This window comes from Rhinolophus sinicus, chromosome 13 (assembly GCF_057876585.1).
Source record: "Rhinolophus sinicus isolate RSI-liver-muscle chromosome 13, RSI-T2T, whole genome shotgun sequence".
Taxonomy (NCBI): domain Eukaryota; kingdom Metazoa; phylum Chordata; class Mammalia; order Chiroptera; family Rhinolophidae; genus Rhinolophus; species Rhinolophus sinicus.
In genome coordinates, this window is record NC_142513.1 from 59923927 (window position 1) to 59942877 (window position 18951).

General features: G+C 43.9%; 1 protein-coding gene across 2 annotated transcripts in view; it reads right to left on the reverse strand.

The window, feature by feature from the left end:
• The window catches only part of IQGAP1 (IQ motif containing GTPase activating protein 1), a 97297-nt gene extending 78541 nt beyond the window's left edge, over nucleotides 1–18756 (reverse strand). Inside the window, exons 1-3 of one of the 2 annotated variants that reach the window (XM_088789454.1) lie at nucleotides 18716–18756; nucleotides 12963–13061; nucleotides 2397–2496 (exon numbers count right to left, since the gene is read on the reverse strand). In XM_088789454.1, the coding sequence (XP_088645580.1) occupies nucleotides 2397–2461 (65 nt within the window). In that variant the 5' untranslated portion in view covers nucleotides 2462–2496; nucleotides 12963–13061; nucleotides 18716–18756. Of the gene's footprint in view, nucleotides 1–2396; nucleotides 2497–4256; nucleotides 4416–12962; nucleotides 13062–18715 lie in introns of those variants that run through there. The other variant, XM_019716106.3, reaches the window with a different exon arrangement.
• Between the last annotated feature and the right edge of the window lie 195 nt (nucleotides 18757–18951).

The window sequence follows — 18951 nt, forward strand, 5'->3', positions numbered from 1 at the left end:
TGAACACTTTTTTAGAGGTGGCAGCAGCCACAGTACCGGCCGGGAGGGCTCCAGTCCTCATTTCTCAGCATGACATTCCCAGGTTTCTGGTCCTAATCCTCTCACCTTGTAAAATCTACACAGGTACTTCCAAAGTTGATTTTTCTAATCCAAGTTTTAAACAGAAAAATCACTGCATCCAGATTTTATATGATTGCCTCCATAAAACAGACCAGGCACATCTCCATAATGGCAGGCGGACCCGCAGCGTGTACCAGGGCAAACGGACCACTACTATGCCCTCCCTTATATAGAACCAAAGACTATTACCATTGTCTCACTGCCTTAGTCACCTCCGAAGTATGCAAAAACGCCCCAGGAGATCACGGCCCCCTGGAGGGGTTTTAGAGGAAATATGCTCCTTTCCTAGACAGTAAAAAACAGCTGACAGAAAAGAACATGCTCTAGAGTAGGTGCCTTGTTAGTGCAGGACCTGAAGAAGGAAATGTGATTAGAAGGGCATCATTCTGCTCAGGCTATCATATCCCAGCATAGGGCAGAGTTCTAAAAATGTTTTAAATCTGTTTCTCAACTGGGGGGCACCATCAGAACTACTAAAAGCATTTAAAATATACAGGCGTCTGGACCTTTCAGCCAGATCTACTGAACCAGAATCTCTGTGGTAAGGCCCAGATATAGGCATGTTTTTGAAGTTTCCCATGTAATGCACACACACCTGGTTAAGAACCACTGTATAAAATGATGAAAATTATTCTTCAATCAAGAAAATCACAAGTAGACCACAAAAACTCTGGCCTCCGTTTCCTCATTGAAACGAGATGGTTGAACTAGATTAGTGGTGGCAAAGGGGTGTTAATCAAGATACCCTCTGTAACATGGCAATTTTACTGTAGAAACCCAATATTTAAAAAAAGCAGAACTGCTTTGGATGGTGGAAGCAAGGTGAGTTGAGGCTCTTCCCACTCATCTCCAGGTCACCTCAACAGATATACCAGTGCTTCACAGAGCACAACCTGGTCTCTCAGACCAGCTGCAGCTTTCAAATTCTCTGATCTTCCAACACTAGATCTAGCCTACAATTTGAGTAGCAGAGGACTTCACATTTTTGTTCACGGGGCCCTTACAAACTCTGTATGAGAACCATCCTCTTTTCTAATAACATATTCATTTCCTGCTGTCTAACTTTCCATTTAGAAAAACAAAAGTTATCATCCTCCCCTCCTAAAGCATCACTAAGCCTACTCCACTCCACCTCGCCCCCAGTCTCCTGGAAGAGCTCAAGCTCAGAAAAGAAGCCCAGATTCAAGAGGACATACCAAATGCATATTAGTGATAGCCCCAGGGACAGGAAGAAGGGAAACGGGACCAGGGAGGGACACAAAGGGGACTGTGACTTGTTTCTTTCTGAGAGGAAAGGGAAAGATCTAAAGGGCTAACATTTTTTAGTTCTGAAATACATGGATGTCTGTTATACTGTTCTCTGGACTTTCCTGTAGCATTTGAATATTTTCAGATTTTTTTTTAAACTTTTATTAGCAACATTTGAAACATCCTTGATTGTCATTAGACTATGATCACAAATATCTTTCATTATCCCTTGCTGTCTTTTCCACCAGAGCTCACTTATAGGATACATGATCTGTAATTACATCTATCTACCCTGGGACTTTACAAAGGAACACAGTACCAGAACAAAAGAAGTGAACCAGTGATAGCAAATCGACATTCTAAGAATAAGACCACAAGGTCTTGGAGCATCTGAAAAGGAAAAACAGCAGTTGCACTTCACAAAGAATGCAGAGGACGCTGCCTTTGCATAGTGCCAAATGGATGGACCTATACCTACCGTGTTTCCCTGAAAATAAGACTAGCCAGACAATTGGCTCTAATGCGTCTTTTGGAGCAAAAACTAATATAAGACCATCTTATTTTACTATAAGATTGGGTCATATAATACTGGGTCTTATATTAATTTTTGCGCCAAAAGACGCATTAGAGCCGATTGCCCGGCTAGGTCTTATTTTCAGCAAAACACGGTATAGCACTACCAAGGGAGAAGGAACTCAATTCATACATAAATCAAAGCTAGTGAAGAATCAGTGGAACATTAAAGTCAATAACTTCAAACCCTAAAAATGTTACTCCTCTCCCATAGCTGGTAGTGACCCAAACAGGTACCACAGGCATAAAACTGAACACAAATCTGGACATTTTCCAGTATACAGAAATGCCCACCAGTGTTTCATGATACACTGCCATCAAGGCTACTTGCTCCCATGAACAAATGCCCTCCCTATACTTATTCCTTCAAACTGGCAGCCTCCCTCAGCCACATCTGTATTCACACCATATCAGCTCCCTACTGCCAGTCTTCTCTCCAGCCAGCCAATCTTTACCTCTTTGCTTCTTCCAAATGACAAAGGTATTCGTAAGCCACATTCTGACGTCTCCTTTCATCCATCTCCTCCGCAGTGAGTCTCTCATTATCCAGGACAGCTAAAACATGAAAGAAAGAATATGAACACAAGAATCTGTAAACTTTCTGGGCGATAAAAGAATGCCACAGAATCAAAGTCTGCTAGCCACTTAGAGTCAGGGTAACTTATGAATGTGTGATAGCCAGGTGTTCTACAATGACTTTCCTAAAACAGGAACTGTGGGGTTTCAACTACACTCATCTTACCATTTTTAAAAAGTATGAACACTAAATTTTAACATAACTTGAAAAATAATGACTTGAGATTTTGGCCCAAGTCTGTCCTAGCCCACCTGCCAGACTCTTTCTAAACACACAGCTGATCATATTGTTTCCCTCTTTTATCAATAACTAAAGCCAGCAGTCATTAAGAACTAAGTGGTAGTAATTGTGCTAAGCATTTACTTGCCTTCTTTCATTGAAGCCCCACAACAATCCTGTTATTACTCCCATTATACAGATGAGGACATTGAGGCTGGGTGATCTTAGCCCCACAGCTAAGTGGTGAGGCCTGGATTCAAATCTAGGCAGTCTATCTCAAAAACCTGTGAGCTTAACCTTGAAGCAATCTACCTCCTGCTTAGGCACCCAAGGTATGGAATAAATTACTAATTCCTTCCAATGGTATTCAAGACCTTTCCCAATTTAGCCCCAACTACTTTTGGAAACACTTCTCCCTCTCCCTGCCCTTCTGCTCACCACTGTGCACTCCACACCACTCAGTTCCCAACACACAGTGCCTTTCTACTGTTTAATACCTTAATTCATGCTCTTCCCTCTTCAGTCACATCTCTTGCCCCACCCTGCCCTGTCAAACCTGACACATCTCAAGGTTCTGTTTAAATCACTACCTGTGGGCCCCCTCCCTTCCCCAAGCCCGTCTCCTCACCCACTCTACTGTTTATGCCAAGTTAGTTCACCCATCTTTTATCTTTATTATACCTTATTATCATTGAGTTGTGCACCTGTCTCTTTGATTAAAACGTTCTTTGAAGGCAGGGCCTGGTCTAACTCACCTTTAATTTCACAAATGGAACACAATAGCTCACATATAACTGTTGATGAGTGAAATTATCCTAAAAACAGAACATTATGCTCAGATAAAAAATAAAACTGAAAAACCTCGAGAGGCCAATGGGCTCTCCTTTGGCCAGCGGTTAACTATCTCGCCTGCAGGTCAATGACGTCCCAGGGACAGCTACAGAAAATGAGGAAGTCAGAGCGTTTTTGTTTTTTGGTGTTTTTTTCATTTTTTTAACTTTGAAATCCTGGCGAGGGAACTGAGCCCGAGAAAGCTGAAGTGACTTGCCCAGGGCCGCACCTCGGATTGCCTGGGACCGGGCAGGTCTGGACCCCGGGTCTTGCTCGCCGGCAGCACTAGGGCAGCCGCTCCCCACCAAGCATGAGCAGAGCCCCGGTCTCCAGTCTCGGGTCCTCGGAACACGCCCTGCACAGTCCTCCTGCCACCTCACCCTAGGCCGTCCCCTAAAATCTCGGTCTCGTTGGGCGGCGGGCGGCGCTGGGTGGGGCCCTCCAACCTCAGCGCCTGAGCTAAAGCGAGAAGGCCGCCTGGATGCCCCCCCGCCGCATCGGAGGCCGGGGGCGCGGAACGGGGGCCTCGACGCCCGCCACCCCTCCCGCCCGCCGCCCCGGCTCTTCCGGGTCCGCGCGGCCGACAGCCGCCCTGCCCCACCCGCCCCGCCAAGCCCCCGGGAAAACGGCGCCCGGGAGGCAGAGAGCCCAGCCCCGAAACCCCCGCGCCGCGGAGCCCCGCACTCACAGCCATAGTGTGGCCGGGATACTCCCAGTCCGTCAACCTCTTCTGTGGCGGACATGGCGGACAAGCCCAGGTCTCTGCTAAGGAAGCGGTGAGACCTTAGAGGCGCGGGCGGCGAGAGCGGCAGCTGCTGTAGAGTGCGCGGGCTATCCAAGTCGCCGAGGCCCCGCCCCGCGCCGCCGGCGCCGCCCTGCGGCCCCGCCCTGCCGCGCCGACGGGAGCTGCAGGAGGCGGGGCTCGATCCAGCCGGCCCCGCCCTTAGCCACGCCCCCGTCCGCCACGCCCTCAGGAGGTGGTAGGAAGGAGGCGGAGGCCGCGCTCACGTACAGCTCTGCTCTCAAGGAAGGCCCACCCGGGCCCTGGAACCCTAACCTCCCCGGCCGCTGGCCAGTCCGCACCTCGAACGGACTGCCATTGTCGGTGGCTTGAAATAAAAACCGTAGGCTCCCTCCCTTCCCCTGCCTGCCAAGCTAAACTCCTCTGCACCAAAGGGCTCTAGGAGGGCGTCCTTTGAAGTGGCCCACCCTGTTCCTGTTTGACCCAGCAGCACCCACACTGCCATAAGGGAGCGCCGTCTGGCCTGTTCTCTCCTAGATTCGCCAGCACTCGCCAGTTTTGAACTGCTCAAACCCCTAGTACTTGAGAAGCGAAGCGAAGACTGAAGCAGGAGAGCTGTGCTGGTCCAAACTTCCTTCCCTTTGAGTCCCTGCCACTGATCTTTGCAAATTCTTCTTTGTAGGGGACTCTGTCCCTTTTGGGTATGGCGCTTCCCCTTGCACCTTGTGCGCTGCTCTTAAAATAATTGGTACTCGACGGAATTCTGTCCTCAGCCCTCCTCCGGTTTTTCTTTGTCCACTCTTTCTGAGTAACTTCCATGCTCGCCTTAAACTGCTGACGAGCCCTAAATCTGTGTACCTCCAGACCAGACCTGTAGAAGCCTGTCGTTCGGGGCGGGCATCCGGCGGGGTCTCTGGTCCCGCTCCCCACATTAGAACGCAGGACATGGTGAGGCCAAAAAGGAACACCCACGGAGCCATAGATAGGGGAGTCATACTAGTATATTCTCGCTTGCCGCACTATAGTCTCACTGGAGGCTGGATCCACACTGTCCACAACCCGCCATCCTAACAGCAATCCGCGCTTGCCAGCCCAGCCGCCATCTTCTTGCTAGCCCCCATTTTTCTCTTTCTGCTAGCGTAGCCACAGCAGTTATATTAGTAGCCAATGGCTCACTGGTTACAGCTGACGGCCAACTAGCCACAGCTGATGGCCATCCCATCACAGTTGATGGCCATTTACTACCTGAGCCAGCACCTTTCTATGTGAGGCTGAGAGCCTGGAAACTGCTTTTTGGGGTTCTGTCTCCACAAAGCCCCAACTCAGTATTTTTGACTGTGTAATGGGCATTTTCATCTGTGAATCCCGCAGACACTTGAATGTGTCCAACGCTGAGCCTGCTCCTGCTGTATTCTCTATTAATAGAAGTGTTCAGTTAAGTCTAGTATATTTTACCACTTTTCAGAAACTTTTAATAATTCTTGGTTCAATTCACAAGCTTAGTTAATTCAACATCTTCAAACATTTAAAATCATGTCTATAAACGTAAAATAGCTTTTCTTTTTAATTTCTTCAATTGTTTGACCTAGAACATGTTCAAGGCCTAATAATACTTATAAATCAGATAAACTTACAAATATAATGAATCTAAAGTTTGTTAGATGGGCCAGTTCCATGTGTAAACTTATCAAGATTTCAACTGAAAATCTTGTCTAAAACTAACTCAAATATACATTTAAAATAAGAGTTATAGGGCTGTAACTCTAATAAGCCAAATTTCTTAAACATTGCAAGTGTATAAAATGTAAAATATGCACATATTTCTTCTTAACCCAAGCATATTAATCCCATAGTTCTTACCTTATTAAGCTGTGCTATACTTAATTCTAAAGATTCTCTGAGTTGAAAGACAGCTGTTAAGAAAGACAGTTTCCAACCTGGGCAATTCAGATTACTTTTTGTGTTTGTTTGTTTGTTTTAAATTTATTGGGGTGACAATTGTTAGTAAAATTACATAGATTTCAGGTGTACAATTCTGTATTACATCATCTATAAATCCCATTGTGTGTTCACCACCCAGAATCAATTCTCCTTCCATCACCATGTTGTTGTTTTTTAAGATTTTATTGGGGAAGGGGAACAGGACTTTATTGGGGAACAGTGTGTACTTCCAGGCCTTTTTTCCAAGTCAAGTTGTTGTCCTTTCAATCTCAATTGTGGAGGGTGCCGTTCAGCTTCAAGTTGTTGTCCTTTCAGTCTTAGTTGTAGGGGGCACAGCGCAGCTCCAGGTCCAGTTGCCGTTGCTAGTTGCAGGGGGCACAGCCCACCATTCCTTGTGGGAGTAGAACCGTCAACCTTGTGGTTGGAGAGGACGCACTCCAACCAACTGAGCCATCTGGGAGCTCAGCAGCAGCTCAGCTCAAGGTGCCGTGTTCAATCTTAGTTGCAGGGGGCACTGCCCACCATCCCTTGCGGGAGTCGAGGAGTTGAACTCGGCAACCTTGTGGTTGACAGCCCACTGGCCCATGTGGGAATCGAATCGGCAGCCTTCAGAGTTAGGAGTATGGAGCTCTAACCACCTGAGCCACCGGGCCGGCCCTCAGATTACTTTTGATCAGCGGTTTCTACCAGACAAGTCCTAGAGATGCAGACTTTCAGAGCCATTCTTCTCAGTGTCCCAAATGTCTTTTATATCTTTCATTGCCTCATCCTCTGACTCCTCTTAGAAACCTGCAAATCCTACCTACACAGTTTATCTTTTGATTTTATTTCATATTTCTTGGCTTTTAAGATATGTACATATGTTTTTATTTTAATTCTAAAGACCTTTGTAATGAGTGCTAGCCAAATAGGTAAATGTATTTCCTCTCTAATGATAAAGGTTATGAACCTATTGGGCTTTTGCATTCTTTCTTACTCCTAGAACCATACAATTCTAACAGGTGTTTAAATCAACATCCCAGTGAGTTTCAGATATCTCACATAGCTTTATCTGATGGTCACAAATTAAGTCATTCTTCATAGGTACAGTAACTGAAGTGTACTGAGGCTTACTGGCCTAAATGTTTTGTGTTTATTTTCTTATCTGAGCCTTGTAGTAATCCTATAAAATAAGAACTATTATCATCTCCAATTTAGAGATGAGAAAACGGAGAACTAAGTAATTCAACTGAAGCCACACAGCAAGAGGCAGAGCTGGAACACAAACCCAGGTCCCTCTAACGATAAAGCCCTCATGTCTGGTCAGTAAACACAAGATTCAGAGAAATGCATATTAAGATCATAACTGGCCGCCTACCACATCTCGCCTGTCAGAGTAGCAACGTCTTTTTTGTTTGTTTGTTTTGTCTTGTTTTGTTCATTGATATTATTGGCAAAGGGCTGCAAAAGCAACCCCTGCCGTGCCCTGCTGGTGGGCTGTAAATTGACGCAAGCTTTCTGATGTCCAACTTAGCATTATGTAGCTGTCCTTCAAATAAGGAATTCCACCTGTTAGAATTGATCATAATGAAATTGTTTTGTAAAGTGCAAAAATTAGTGATGAAGATGGTCCTTGGAAATGTCTTAAACACCCATCACTGGATTTTTAAATCAGTGATGGCACATCCACACAATGGAATGACATACAGTGATAACAGTGACAATGTGTGGTTCTAGTCAGGTTAAATGGTTACAAGGAATAGAGACCCACCTGTTTTACCTCTAGAGGAAAAAAGGCCAAAAGAAAAGCATTTATATTAAAGATGCATATGGACTGGAACCGGGGCAACAAAAAACAGGTCGAATGAAAGATTGAGGGCATTGGATTTGTCTGTTTGTCCCTCTGGGCATCTTTGCTTCTCCATGGGTCTGCTCTACCCTCTTCTCTTTGACTTCTTTTTCCATTTCAATTTTTTTCTGCTCCCCCAAAACCCTGGTTTCTATTTGGCTTGCCATAGCCTTAAGTCAAAGCCATAGCATCCTTACACCATCAGCTCCATTGAGGATAATCTCAGTTGCCCAATTCCATAACCTCGTGCCATTTGATTGGCCCAGCTCATCGTTTCACTCCCTGGGTGATCTCTGTGGTAGGAGATACAGCCGTAGAAAACTGTGAGCTGAGCATTACTTCCTCCAGTGGTTGGGTCGGCAAACAACAATCAATACTTCTAAGATGATGGTTAAATGAAAATAACAAATTATGAACTAACACATATATATGATAGCACTTTTTGCTCTAAAAGTATATAGATATAGATGCACATATGAATAGAAAAAAGTCTTGAAGCATATACATCAATATATTAACAGTAGTTTCTCCAGGTGGTGGACTTATAGTGGATTTGTGCGGGGTTTATTTTCTTTCTCCAAGTTTTCTACAATGAGCTACTCAAAATAATATTTTGTAGGTTAACTATAAATATAAAGTTGGTAAATATGAAATGAAAAAATAAAAATCAGGGGCCGGCCCGGTGGCTCAGGCGGTTAGAGCTCCATGCCCCTAACTCCAAAGGCTGCCGGTTCGATTCCCACATGAGCCAGTGGGCTCTCAACCACAAGGTTGCCAGTTCGATTCCTCGACTCCCGCACGGGATGGTGGGCAGCGCCCCCTGCAACTAAGATTGAACACGGCACTTTGAGCTGAGCTGCTGCTGAGCTCCTAGATGGCTCAGTGGGTTGGAGTGTGTCCTCTCAACCACAAGGTTGCTGGTTTGACTCCCACAAGGGATGGTGGGCAGCGCTGTGCCCCCTGCAACTAGAAATGGCAACTGGACCTGGAGCTGAGCTGTGCCTTCCACAACTAAGACTGAAAGGACAACAACTTGACTTAGAAAAAAGTCCTGAAAGTACACACTGTTCCCCAATAAAGTCCTGTCCCCCTTCCCCAATAAAATCTTTAAAAAATAAAAATAAAAAAAATAAATAAAAATCAAAAGGAGAAATAATTTGGGGAGATAGAATTGGTTCATGACCTGAAAATTTACAGACTCACAGGAATGGAGTAATATTAACAGGATAGCTTCAGATAAGCACCAAAATAGAGGTTTCTTTGGTCCTGGAATATCTTTTAGCCTCTTATCTACCTGGGAAATTCCTACTCAACTTCCCAGACTCAACTCAAATGTCACCTCCTTCCCCAAGCTAAATTATTCACTTCCTCATTTATTTCCCAGTAGCATTTTAGAAACCATACCTCTTCAAAAATAAGCCCCACTTTTGTTCACATTTGAATAATTCTGGGGGGTGGCGGGTGGGGGGTGGGAGATGAAGGTAAGGGGGATCAAATATATGGTGATGGAAGGAGAACTGACTCTGGGTGATGAACACACAATGGGATTTATAGATGATGTAATACAGAATTGTACACCTGAAATCTATGTAATTTTACTAACAATTGTCACCCCAATAAATTTAATAAAAAATAAAAAATAAAAAAAGAATATTTCTGAAATCAGTATTAAAAGGAACTAGCCAGATACCAGATAGAGACAGAGACAGAAGTCCATGAAAAAGTAACAATTGTCATTGCTTGCAGATGTGTGAGTTTAACTAAATTCTCAGAAAAGGTTAAAGAACTTTCAGAGTTAGAACTGATGACAGATTCACATTTTACAAATGGCTGAGTGGATCCCAATAAAGTTAGACTCTTCACAAAATGCTGGGCTCCAACATTGAGTTAAAGAGGCTAGGAAGTAATTCCAGTGATAAATGTCTGCTACTGTCAATCAAGATTTTTTAAACATATACATTTGAGAGGATATTCTTAATGTCCAGAAAGCTGTTAGAATGTGATGCTGTATCCCACAATCAAAGGTGTCTTCAATTCCAGGAAGTGTGTGACCTTATCTGGCACTTAGCTCATTGAATTAGAATTACAGTGGTACCTCGGTTTTCGAACATAATCCACGAGTTCTGAAACGTTCAAAAACAGCCGACAGCTACGCCTCAGGATCCTGCACTCAGCGGAAGCCGTGTGACATGTTCGACTTCTGAGTTGTGTTCGAAAACTGAAGCATTTACTTCTGGGTTTACAGCGTTCGTAAACCAAAATGTTTGTCAACGGAGACGTTCGAAAACCGAGGTACCACGGTAGTTATTTACCTGTAGTTATTTACCATCTGCCCAGACAGGCCATTAATACCTCAAAGACAGAAATTTTGGTAAATAAACTCAGAGTGAATAGTTAACAATGTACCATCCTTACTGTTGGAATTTTTAAATTTGTTTTTTATATAGTTCATGTAGAAATTTTCTGGAAGGATGGATTCCCTAGGACACATAGTAACATTCTGACTCACTTGATCGCTTGTCTTGTATGAGAGTATATAGGGATAAGTTTGGATATCTGCGTCGTGTAAAAAAGGCGACAGCTTCTCAACACTCATGAAGATCAAATGTCAAGGACCTTAAGGGATAGCTTTGCAGGGGACTGTGCTATGCTGCGGTAGGCACAATTCTCAGATGGCTGCCCAAGATTTCCAATCCTTGGTTATTCCATCGAATACCAGTCTAGGTACTGTTTGGAAGGGATCTTGCCAATGTAATTAAGGTTACTAATCAGTTGACTTTAAGATCGGGAGACTATTCAGATAATCACATGAGCCCTTTAAAAGAAAGTTTTCCCTAGCTGGTAGCAGAAGTCAAAGAGACTTCGACGGGCCATTCATTGCTGGTTTTAAAGAAGGAGGAGACCACATGGAAACGACCTGAGAGCAGCCTTGAGTAGCTGACAGTGACCACCTGGCCAGAGCCGGAAAGGAAACAGGGATCTCAGTTCTACAACAGCAACTAACTTGATTGTCAATGACTTAAATGACTTTAACGAGCTTAGAAACAGATTCTTCCCTAGATCCTCCAGGAAGTTGTGGGAGGAAGCTGGGAAGTCAGCACAGAATGGAGTTGGGGCATTAGTTTCTGGGCTGGGGTTAGAATAGACCATAGGCACTAGTGCAGACTCAAGGATGGATATAAGGACCCATCAAGAGACATAGTTAGGAACCATGAGCCAGATCAAAGTATGCAAAAAGAGAGGCAGGTGGGGAAAGAACACCAGACTCCTTCACAGGACTGGATCCTGAGACGAGCCTGCATGGGCTGGGTTCTCTCATGGCATGCATTTAAACATCTACAGGATGACAATGGGTTACTAGTCATAATGGCTAACCTGTACTTAGTACGCAAATGACAGATAAAGAGGAAAAGCCCTGCTCAATAATAAAAGCAAGCTTCTGGCTTTAGGATCCTTAGAATGTCTCTTAAAGAATCTGATGGGCAGCTAAAACAGGTGGGATTGACTTGCCATCCTAGCTGCAGGGAGAAAAGCCAAACATTTGCAGACTAGGACCTCATTGTGGACAAAGAATCTAGTATCTGGGGCAGAAGGCAGGGTCATATCAGGAGACGAGAGAGGACAGGGAAAGTTGATGCCAGAGCCCATGTAAGGGTCTTAAATTCTCATTAAGGAGAGTCAACTCTCTTCTGTAGGATTTTATAATCAGGGGAGGGGTATGATTTGACTCAACAAAGATTTATTAAATGTTGGCTTTGCACTAGGTACTAGCGAGGGCATAAAGTTGAGTTAAACATAGTCCCTGCCCTTTAGACAAATACCCAATTGACTGTCCAAGATGAAATAAAAAGTAAGTGTAACCCAAGATGTAGAAAGGGTTATAGACATCCAAAGGAGATTCCATCAGTTTAATGGAGGAGATCTGGAAATATTTCATAAAGCGGGAGTGTTTTAAAAGGGCTTTGAAGAATGGGTACTTTATGAACACAGAATTCCCTGAGGAGGCAACATGAACAACCGATAAACTTGTAAAAGTTGTTCAACTTCCCTGCTAATCAGAGATGCATATTAAAATCGCAGTGCAATGTCATCCATGCCAATCAGATTGGAAACAATTTAAAGTCTGACAAAACTAAGAGTTGACAAGGAAGAAATAGTGAAGGGAATACTTATACACTACTGATGAGGATAGAAATTAGTACAACTACCTAGGAGAATACTTTGCAAATATGCAAGATACACTTAACCTATAGCCTCAGAATTCCATTCCCAGGTATATACACCCAGAGAAACTCCTACACATGTACACAAGGAGAAAACCAAAATGTTCATCACAGAAATGCCTGTGATGACAAAACCCAGAAATAATCTAAATGGCCATCATCAGGAAAACAGATAAACTGTGGTTTGATTATGTAGTGAATATTAAAGCAAGGAAATGAACGAAGTACAACTGCATGTACTGACATGAGTGACTCGCATAAACGTAATATTGAGGGGGGAAATATAGAATATTTACCTTGATACCCATTCGTATACAGTTTAAACAAGCCTATGCAAATCAATGTCATACATTGCTTAGGGAATCCATATCAATATCTCTCTATAAACATATAGAAAGAGAGAGAATGCATAAATAAATGTAAAATCATAGGAATGAGAAATACCAAACTCAGGAGAGGGGAATATGGGTTGGGGAAGAGGCTGCAACTGGGGAGGCGTTCACAGGAACCTTTAAGTATATCAGTAAAAAGATTTCTTTTCAGTTGACAAAATTTTATTTCTTAAGCTCTGTGGTAGGTACATGATTGTTCTTTGCACTACCCTCTATACCTTTTGTATATCTTACATATTGAATTTTTTTAAAAAAATAGAGTGGATACCTGTTCAGTCAGTATGAAGAACTGAGGCAGGAAGTCATTCTAGAGAGAAGAAATTGTACTGGAGAGGGCAGGCTTGATCAGGGAACCAGCGTCATCATTCTGTTTAGCAAAGTAAAGGTATTTTATGTCAGAAGGGCAGCAACTTCTTTTTATATAACACCCTGAACTTCATAAATCACTTTCATATACACCAGCTCTTTTAGTTATCAACTTGGGAGACAAGTATTCTCATTTTTTTTCATAGATGAGGAAACAGGCTCAGAAAGGTTAGGTGATATATTTATATTTTGTTAGAGAAAATGTTTAAAAGGAGGTACAATAAATGGTGGTAGTTACCTCTGGAAGGTGGGATAATAGGTGATTTTACTTTTTTTTTTGTTTGCTTAATTGTATTCCCTGACATTTCTAAAATGAACATGTATTACTTATGAAGTGAAAAAATAAAAAAGCAGTGAGGGGAAAAGAAGGGAGCAGGAAATAAAGTAAGTTTGACTTTTTTGAAGCCAAAAAGTCAAGTTTTTTTATTCCAATCCTATACTCTCAGTGCACACATGACACACAGAAGATATACAAGAAAGAAGCTAACGTGAAAAAATGTTCAGTTTCACTGCTAATCAAAGAAATGCAAACAAAAACAATATGTAAGAATCCTATCAAATTAGCAAAACTTTTTCAAGGAAGAGGGTGTGGTGAAGTTGGTATCCATTTATTTACTGCTGGTAGTGTTGTAAACTGCTACAGTTCACTCAGAAAACGATTTGGCAGCAAATATCAAGAGCCATAAAAATGTTCACACCCTGTGGAAATAATCTAAATTGAGGAAACATTTTTTTCAGGGAGGAAAAAAAAGTGTTCACAAGTGCATTGTTCATGTAGCAGGGATCCTGCATTCACACGGGAGGTCCAAGTTTGGCTGATTATAGAAGGGTGGGCCTGCAATCTTCTGGACATTTATTTGTACTATATAAGGGGAAGGTTTGTTTCTTAGCTGAAGGAAAAATGAGAAGGTGTGTGTGTGTGTGTGTGTGTGTGTGATTGAGAAAGACTGGAAGGGATTAGTCTGCTGTCTGTTCAGGACCGGGCACTTGAATTGTCTTTTTTTTCCCTTAGTATAATTCAACTTTATGAGATTTAAGTGGAAAAGGTCAGTCTCTGGAAGAGTGTTCTGTTTTCCTATGTCCTTTTTGATTTTTTTTTCTTGTGAAGTAAATAAAGAGTATATAAATAATGCATGTTAAAGAATAATTTTTAAAACCCTGTATTCTCAGCACCCAGATTAGGAAATGGAAACTTAGCATTCTTCTCCCCTATTGCCGTTAACCTCTACCCTGAACTTGATAAATCCTTTGCTTTCAGGACAGTTTATATTGGGTTCTTGTTGCTCAAGTAATATAGCGTTTAGTTGTGCCTATTTTTATCTTGATTGCATTTTGACCTTTCCTCGTATATTTTCCTGTCTTCTTTTTCGCACTCAATATTCAGTTTTTGAGGCTTATCTGTGTTGATGCATATAACTGAAGTTTGTTCATTTTCCCTGAAGGCGATTTTTCCAATATGTGAATTTACCAACTCAGTCAGAGGTGGGGCCCTTAGACCTGCATGTTGAACAAGCACCCAGGTAAGACTATGAAAGCAGGTGGCCCTTGGCTCAGACTTTGAGACATATTCACAGAGGACAACGTCCACGTTCTTACCCCTTGGTCTCCCAACTCTTTACCTTCTAATTTCAGTTAAATTGCTTGTCTCCCCTTTTCCAAAACCAGTTCCCCATCTTTCTTCATGTACATAATCCCTATTCCTCAAAATGTTCTCAAGACAAAGATTATCATTCTCATTATTTTTTTTTTTTTTAAGATTTTACTGGGGCAGGGGAACAGGACTTTATTGGGGAACAGTGTGCACTTCCAGGCCTTTTTTCCAAGTCAAGTTGTTGTCCTTTCAGTCTTAGTTGTGGAGGGCACAGCTCAGCTCCAGGTCCAGTTGCCATTTCTAGTTGCAGGGGGCGCAGCCCACCATCCCTTGCGGGAGTCAAACCAGCAACCTTGTGGTTGAGAGGACACACTCCAACCCACTGGGCCATCTAGGAGCTCAGCAGCAGCTCAGCTCAAAGTGCTGTGTTCAATTTTAGTTGCAGGGGGCGCTGCCCACCATCCCGTGCGGGAGTCGAGGAATCGAACTGGCAACCTTGTGGTTGAGAGCCCACTGGCCCATGTGGGAATCGAACCAGCAGCCTTTGGAGTTAGGAGCATGGAGCTCTAACCGCCTGAGCCACCGGGCCGGCCCTATCATTCTCATTATTGTCATTGAGATTTATGGAGCAGATACAATACACCAGGTACTGTATGAAGTTTTCTATGTATTGTCTCATTAATCCGCACCCAACCGCATGAAGAAGGGACTGGAATTAGCCTCATTTTACAGATAAGGAAATAAGGGTCAGAGAGAGTAAGTAACTTGCCCAGAGTCCAAAGCTCTTAAATGCGGCCCTCTTTCACTGTCTTATTTGTCTTTGTACCTCCAGGGTCTGGTGTAGGTCTTGGTGTGAAGTAGGCGCTCAATAAATATTTGAATTAACAGGGAAAGTCAAGGAGATCAGATGGGAAACCATCCTTTAATCCAGATGACGGCAGTGGGGATGGAAAGGAAGAGCTGACCGGGACTTGACAGGCCAGGCTGTTACAGAACGGAGATCTGGGGAGTGAGACGGGAGGAATGAGGAGGAGACAGGCATTGCCATTGTTTTGTTACTTTAGGCACTTCTGTATCTTTTTTGTTTTTGAAAAATGTACAGAAAGCACGTGTTGCTTTTACAATTTAAAAAGACCCAGTCTTATATTAGATTAGATATTAGATTAGATTAGATTAGATTAGATTGGGTCTTATACTAATTTTTGCTCCAAAAGATGCATTAGAGCTGATGGTCTGGGTAGGTCTTATTTTCAGGGAAACACAGTAGGAGAATGCCAGAGTCATTTGTAGAAAGAGAAATGTCAGGATGGATGCTTTGGGAGGAGATGCTGACTATAATTTGGGGATTCTGAGTTTGGGAAGCAACAGGTCATCCTTGCGGAGGGTCCACCAAAGCAGCTGGCCTTGTACGTATGAATTTCAGTAGTGAGGCTGAGCTAGACCCATGTTCTGAGAGATGATGGTTGACGTCATAAGATTAGGGTGCAGAACAGGAAAGAAGAAGAAAGGTAAAGGGTCAAGGGTCAGAATGTTAGGGTGATGGTGGTGAGGCACATGTGAGGGGAAGAAGGGGACCCAGGGAAAGCACTTGACAAGGAGTAGCCAGAAATACAGAAGAACCATCTGACGGCCACCAGGGGAACATGGAATTTCAAGAAGAAAGAGCATGTGTTAAGTGGCATTAAAAGTAAATGGTTGTTGAATGGGAAGAAGAGGCCTTTAAATGTTAATTCAGAAATTAAGAGACCCTTGAGAGTCAAGGTCTAGGAGCCTAGACACGATAGCTCTGAGAATAACTACATGTTAGTGGGAGTCTGACAAGCATGCACGCATTAATCCAGCCAATGAACATTTACTGAGCACATACTATGTGCCAGGCATTGTTTTAGGTGCCAGGAAAGAATTGTAAACAAGAGAAATGGTTCCCTCCTATCTAAGTAAACAAGAAAATGTCAGCCAGGTATAAGGACTTGGATGAAAAAAAAGAGGATAATAAGACAGGGACTGGTGGGGTGAAGGATTAACTTAGATGGGATGGATCAGGGAAAGTCTCTGAAAGGAGGAGAGTTTTAAGCGGAAACCTGGTTGACAAGCAGCCTCAGTAATGCCCTGGGTGAGGAACATTCTGGGCAGAGGAAACAGTTAGCACCAAGGCTCCAAGGCATACATGGCCCTGGTGTGATCAAGGAACAGAAAGCGCGCAGGTGGGCTGAAGCACAGTGTGAGAGGAAAGGTGGTATCACAAGAGGCTGGGCTGGGGCCGTCCCGGTGGCTCAGGCGGTTGGAGCTCCGTGATCCTAACTCCGAAGGCTGCCAGTTCGATTCCCACATGGGCCAGTGGGCTCTCAACCACAAGGTTGCCGGTTCGATTCCCGCAAGGGATGGTGGGCTAGGCCCCCTGCAACTAGCAGTGGCCCCTGGACCTGGAGCTGAGCTGCGCCCTCCACAACTAAGATTGAAAGGACAACAACTTGACTTGGAAAAATAGTCCTGGAAGTAGACACTGTTCCCGAATAAAGTCCTGTTCCCCTTCCCCAATAAAAATCTTAAAAAAAAAAAAAAAAAAAACCAAAAAAAAAAACCAAGAGGCTGGGTGGTGTGTGGGTAAAACTGGGGGAGAGCCTTGTAACTTGCTTAAAGATTTGGGTCGTTACCCTACAAGCAATGGGCGCTGCTGGTTTTAAGCACCTAGGCGATGGGATTACAGTCAGGATTTTTAAAGATCACTCCACTCCGCCTTCTGTGAGAAGAATTAGAGTGAAAATAAAATCTGGGATTCAGTTAGGAGGCCACTGCAGAAATTCAGGTAAGAGATGGTGGTCATTTGGGACTAGAGAGTGGCAGTGGAGATGGCAGGTCTGAGAGGTAACTGACAGGGCTTGGTGATGACATGAATTTTGAAGTGAAAAAGAGGAGGTGTGCAGCGTGAGCAAGAAGCTGATGGCCCAGTTACAAAGAGAAAATATGGTAAATCAGTTCCCTCTACTCTCACCAATACCATTTAGGTAGTCCTGGCTCATGGCCAGGGGGTGGGGAGAGGTGGCAGAGCCACAAAGCAAGTCACACATTGCCCCTCAAGAGCTCACATCTCACAGGATAGACGCTTTTGTAGGTATACAAGATGAAAAACAGGTGGTAGAAAAAGACTCAATTTCTGTTACAAGCTAATTTCAGCGCTGGAGTACGGGGGTCTGTGAGAGCCCCAGATTTGTCAAGTGTTAGACACAGAGGGATATTTTTCTGATTTAACAGGTAGACTGAAACCTGGAGTGATGAACTGGCCTGTCCAAAGACGGTTGGCTAGTGAGTAATGACACCCAAACCGGAAGCTGGGTCTTCTAACCCCTGGTTCTGTGCTGCTTCCACGTCCTGCCTCCTAAATGTAGACTCAATCAGACAATGAGCTTACAGTACATTCCAGTTGGGTTTGGGGGTTTGCCTGCCTGTGCTCATAATGTAGCTCCATGCCCCTTTAGGTCCTCTAACTGGCTCCCACTTGCGGGACATTCTTCCAGGACGTTTTACATTAATCCAGTGCAAAAGTCTCAGAATGCCTCTTCGGAGGGATCTCATACTCAACTCCGTACTGGCTCTTGCCACATCCTCCCCGTGGCCAAAACACGTCCACTCCTGGAGAGACGGTGCCCCTGGAGTTCATGTGTATTACCCCCAGAGTTTCTGATTCAGTAAGTCTGAGGCGGGGACTTAGAATCTGCATTTCTAACAAGTTCCCAGATGCTAATGCTACTGGTCTGGGTTCACATTCTGAGAACCACTGCGCTGGGTTAGCAGATTTATCTAATTATCTAATTACTCTGCCCAAGAAAGAGCTTAGATTATCAGCTGAGCTCTGCGCCCCATTAGTTAAAGAAGGCATTCCGTAAAATGGAAGAGAACGAACTACAATTAGAACTACAATTAGTCTGTATTACAGACTACAATTTAGTCTGTATTACCACAGGAAGGCTTGAAAGGAAAAACCGCTAGGCAACCACTGTTCTTTCTAGAGTGTTAGACACCCAACTCCCTCCTTAGCCCCTTTCACCCCTTGCATCTGCCCTTACCTGTCCTGTCTTATTCCTCGAGGATCAAGGACCCCCAGCCCAGGATCCTGTAAAGCTCCCGGGGACTCAGGCGCCATCCCTCCATCACTTCCAAATTAAGACGGGTTTGCTGGGTTTGCTGGATAGAAGACGGGTCCGTCAGTCCTGCAGGGTCTCAGAGGCATCAACAAATCCCAGAGCCGGTCTGTTCCATGTTTGCCGAAGCAGAGACCTGCAGCCAAATGCTGGCTTTTCTG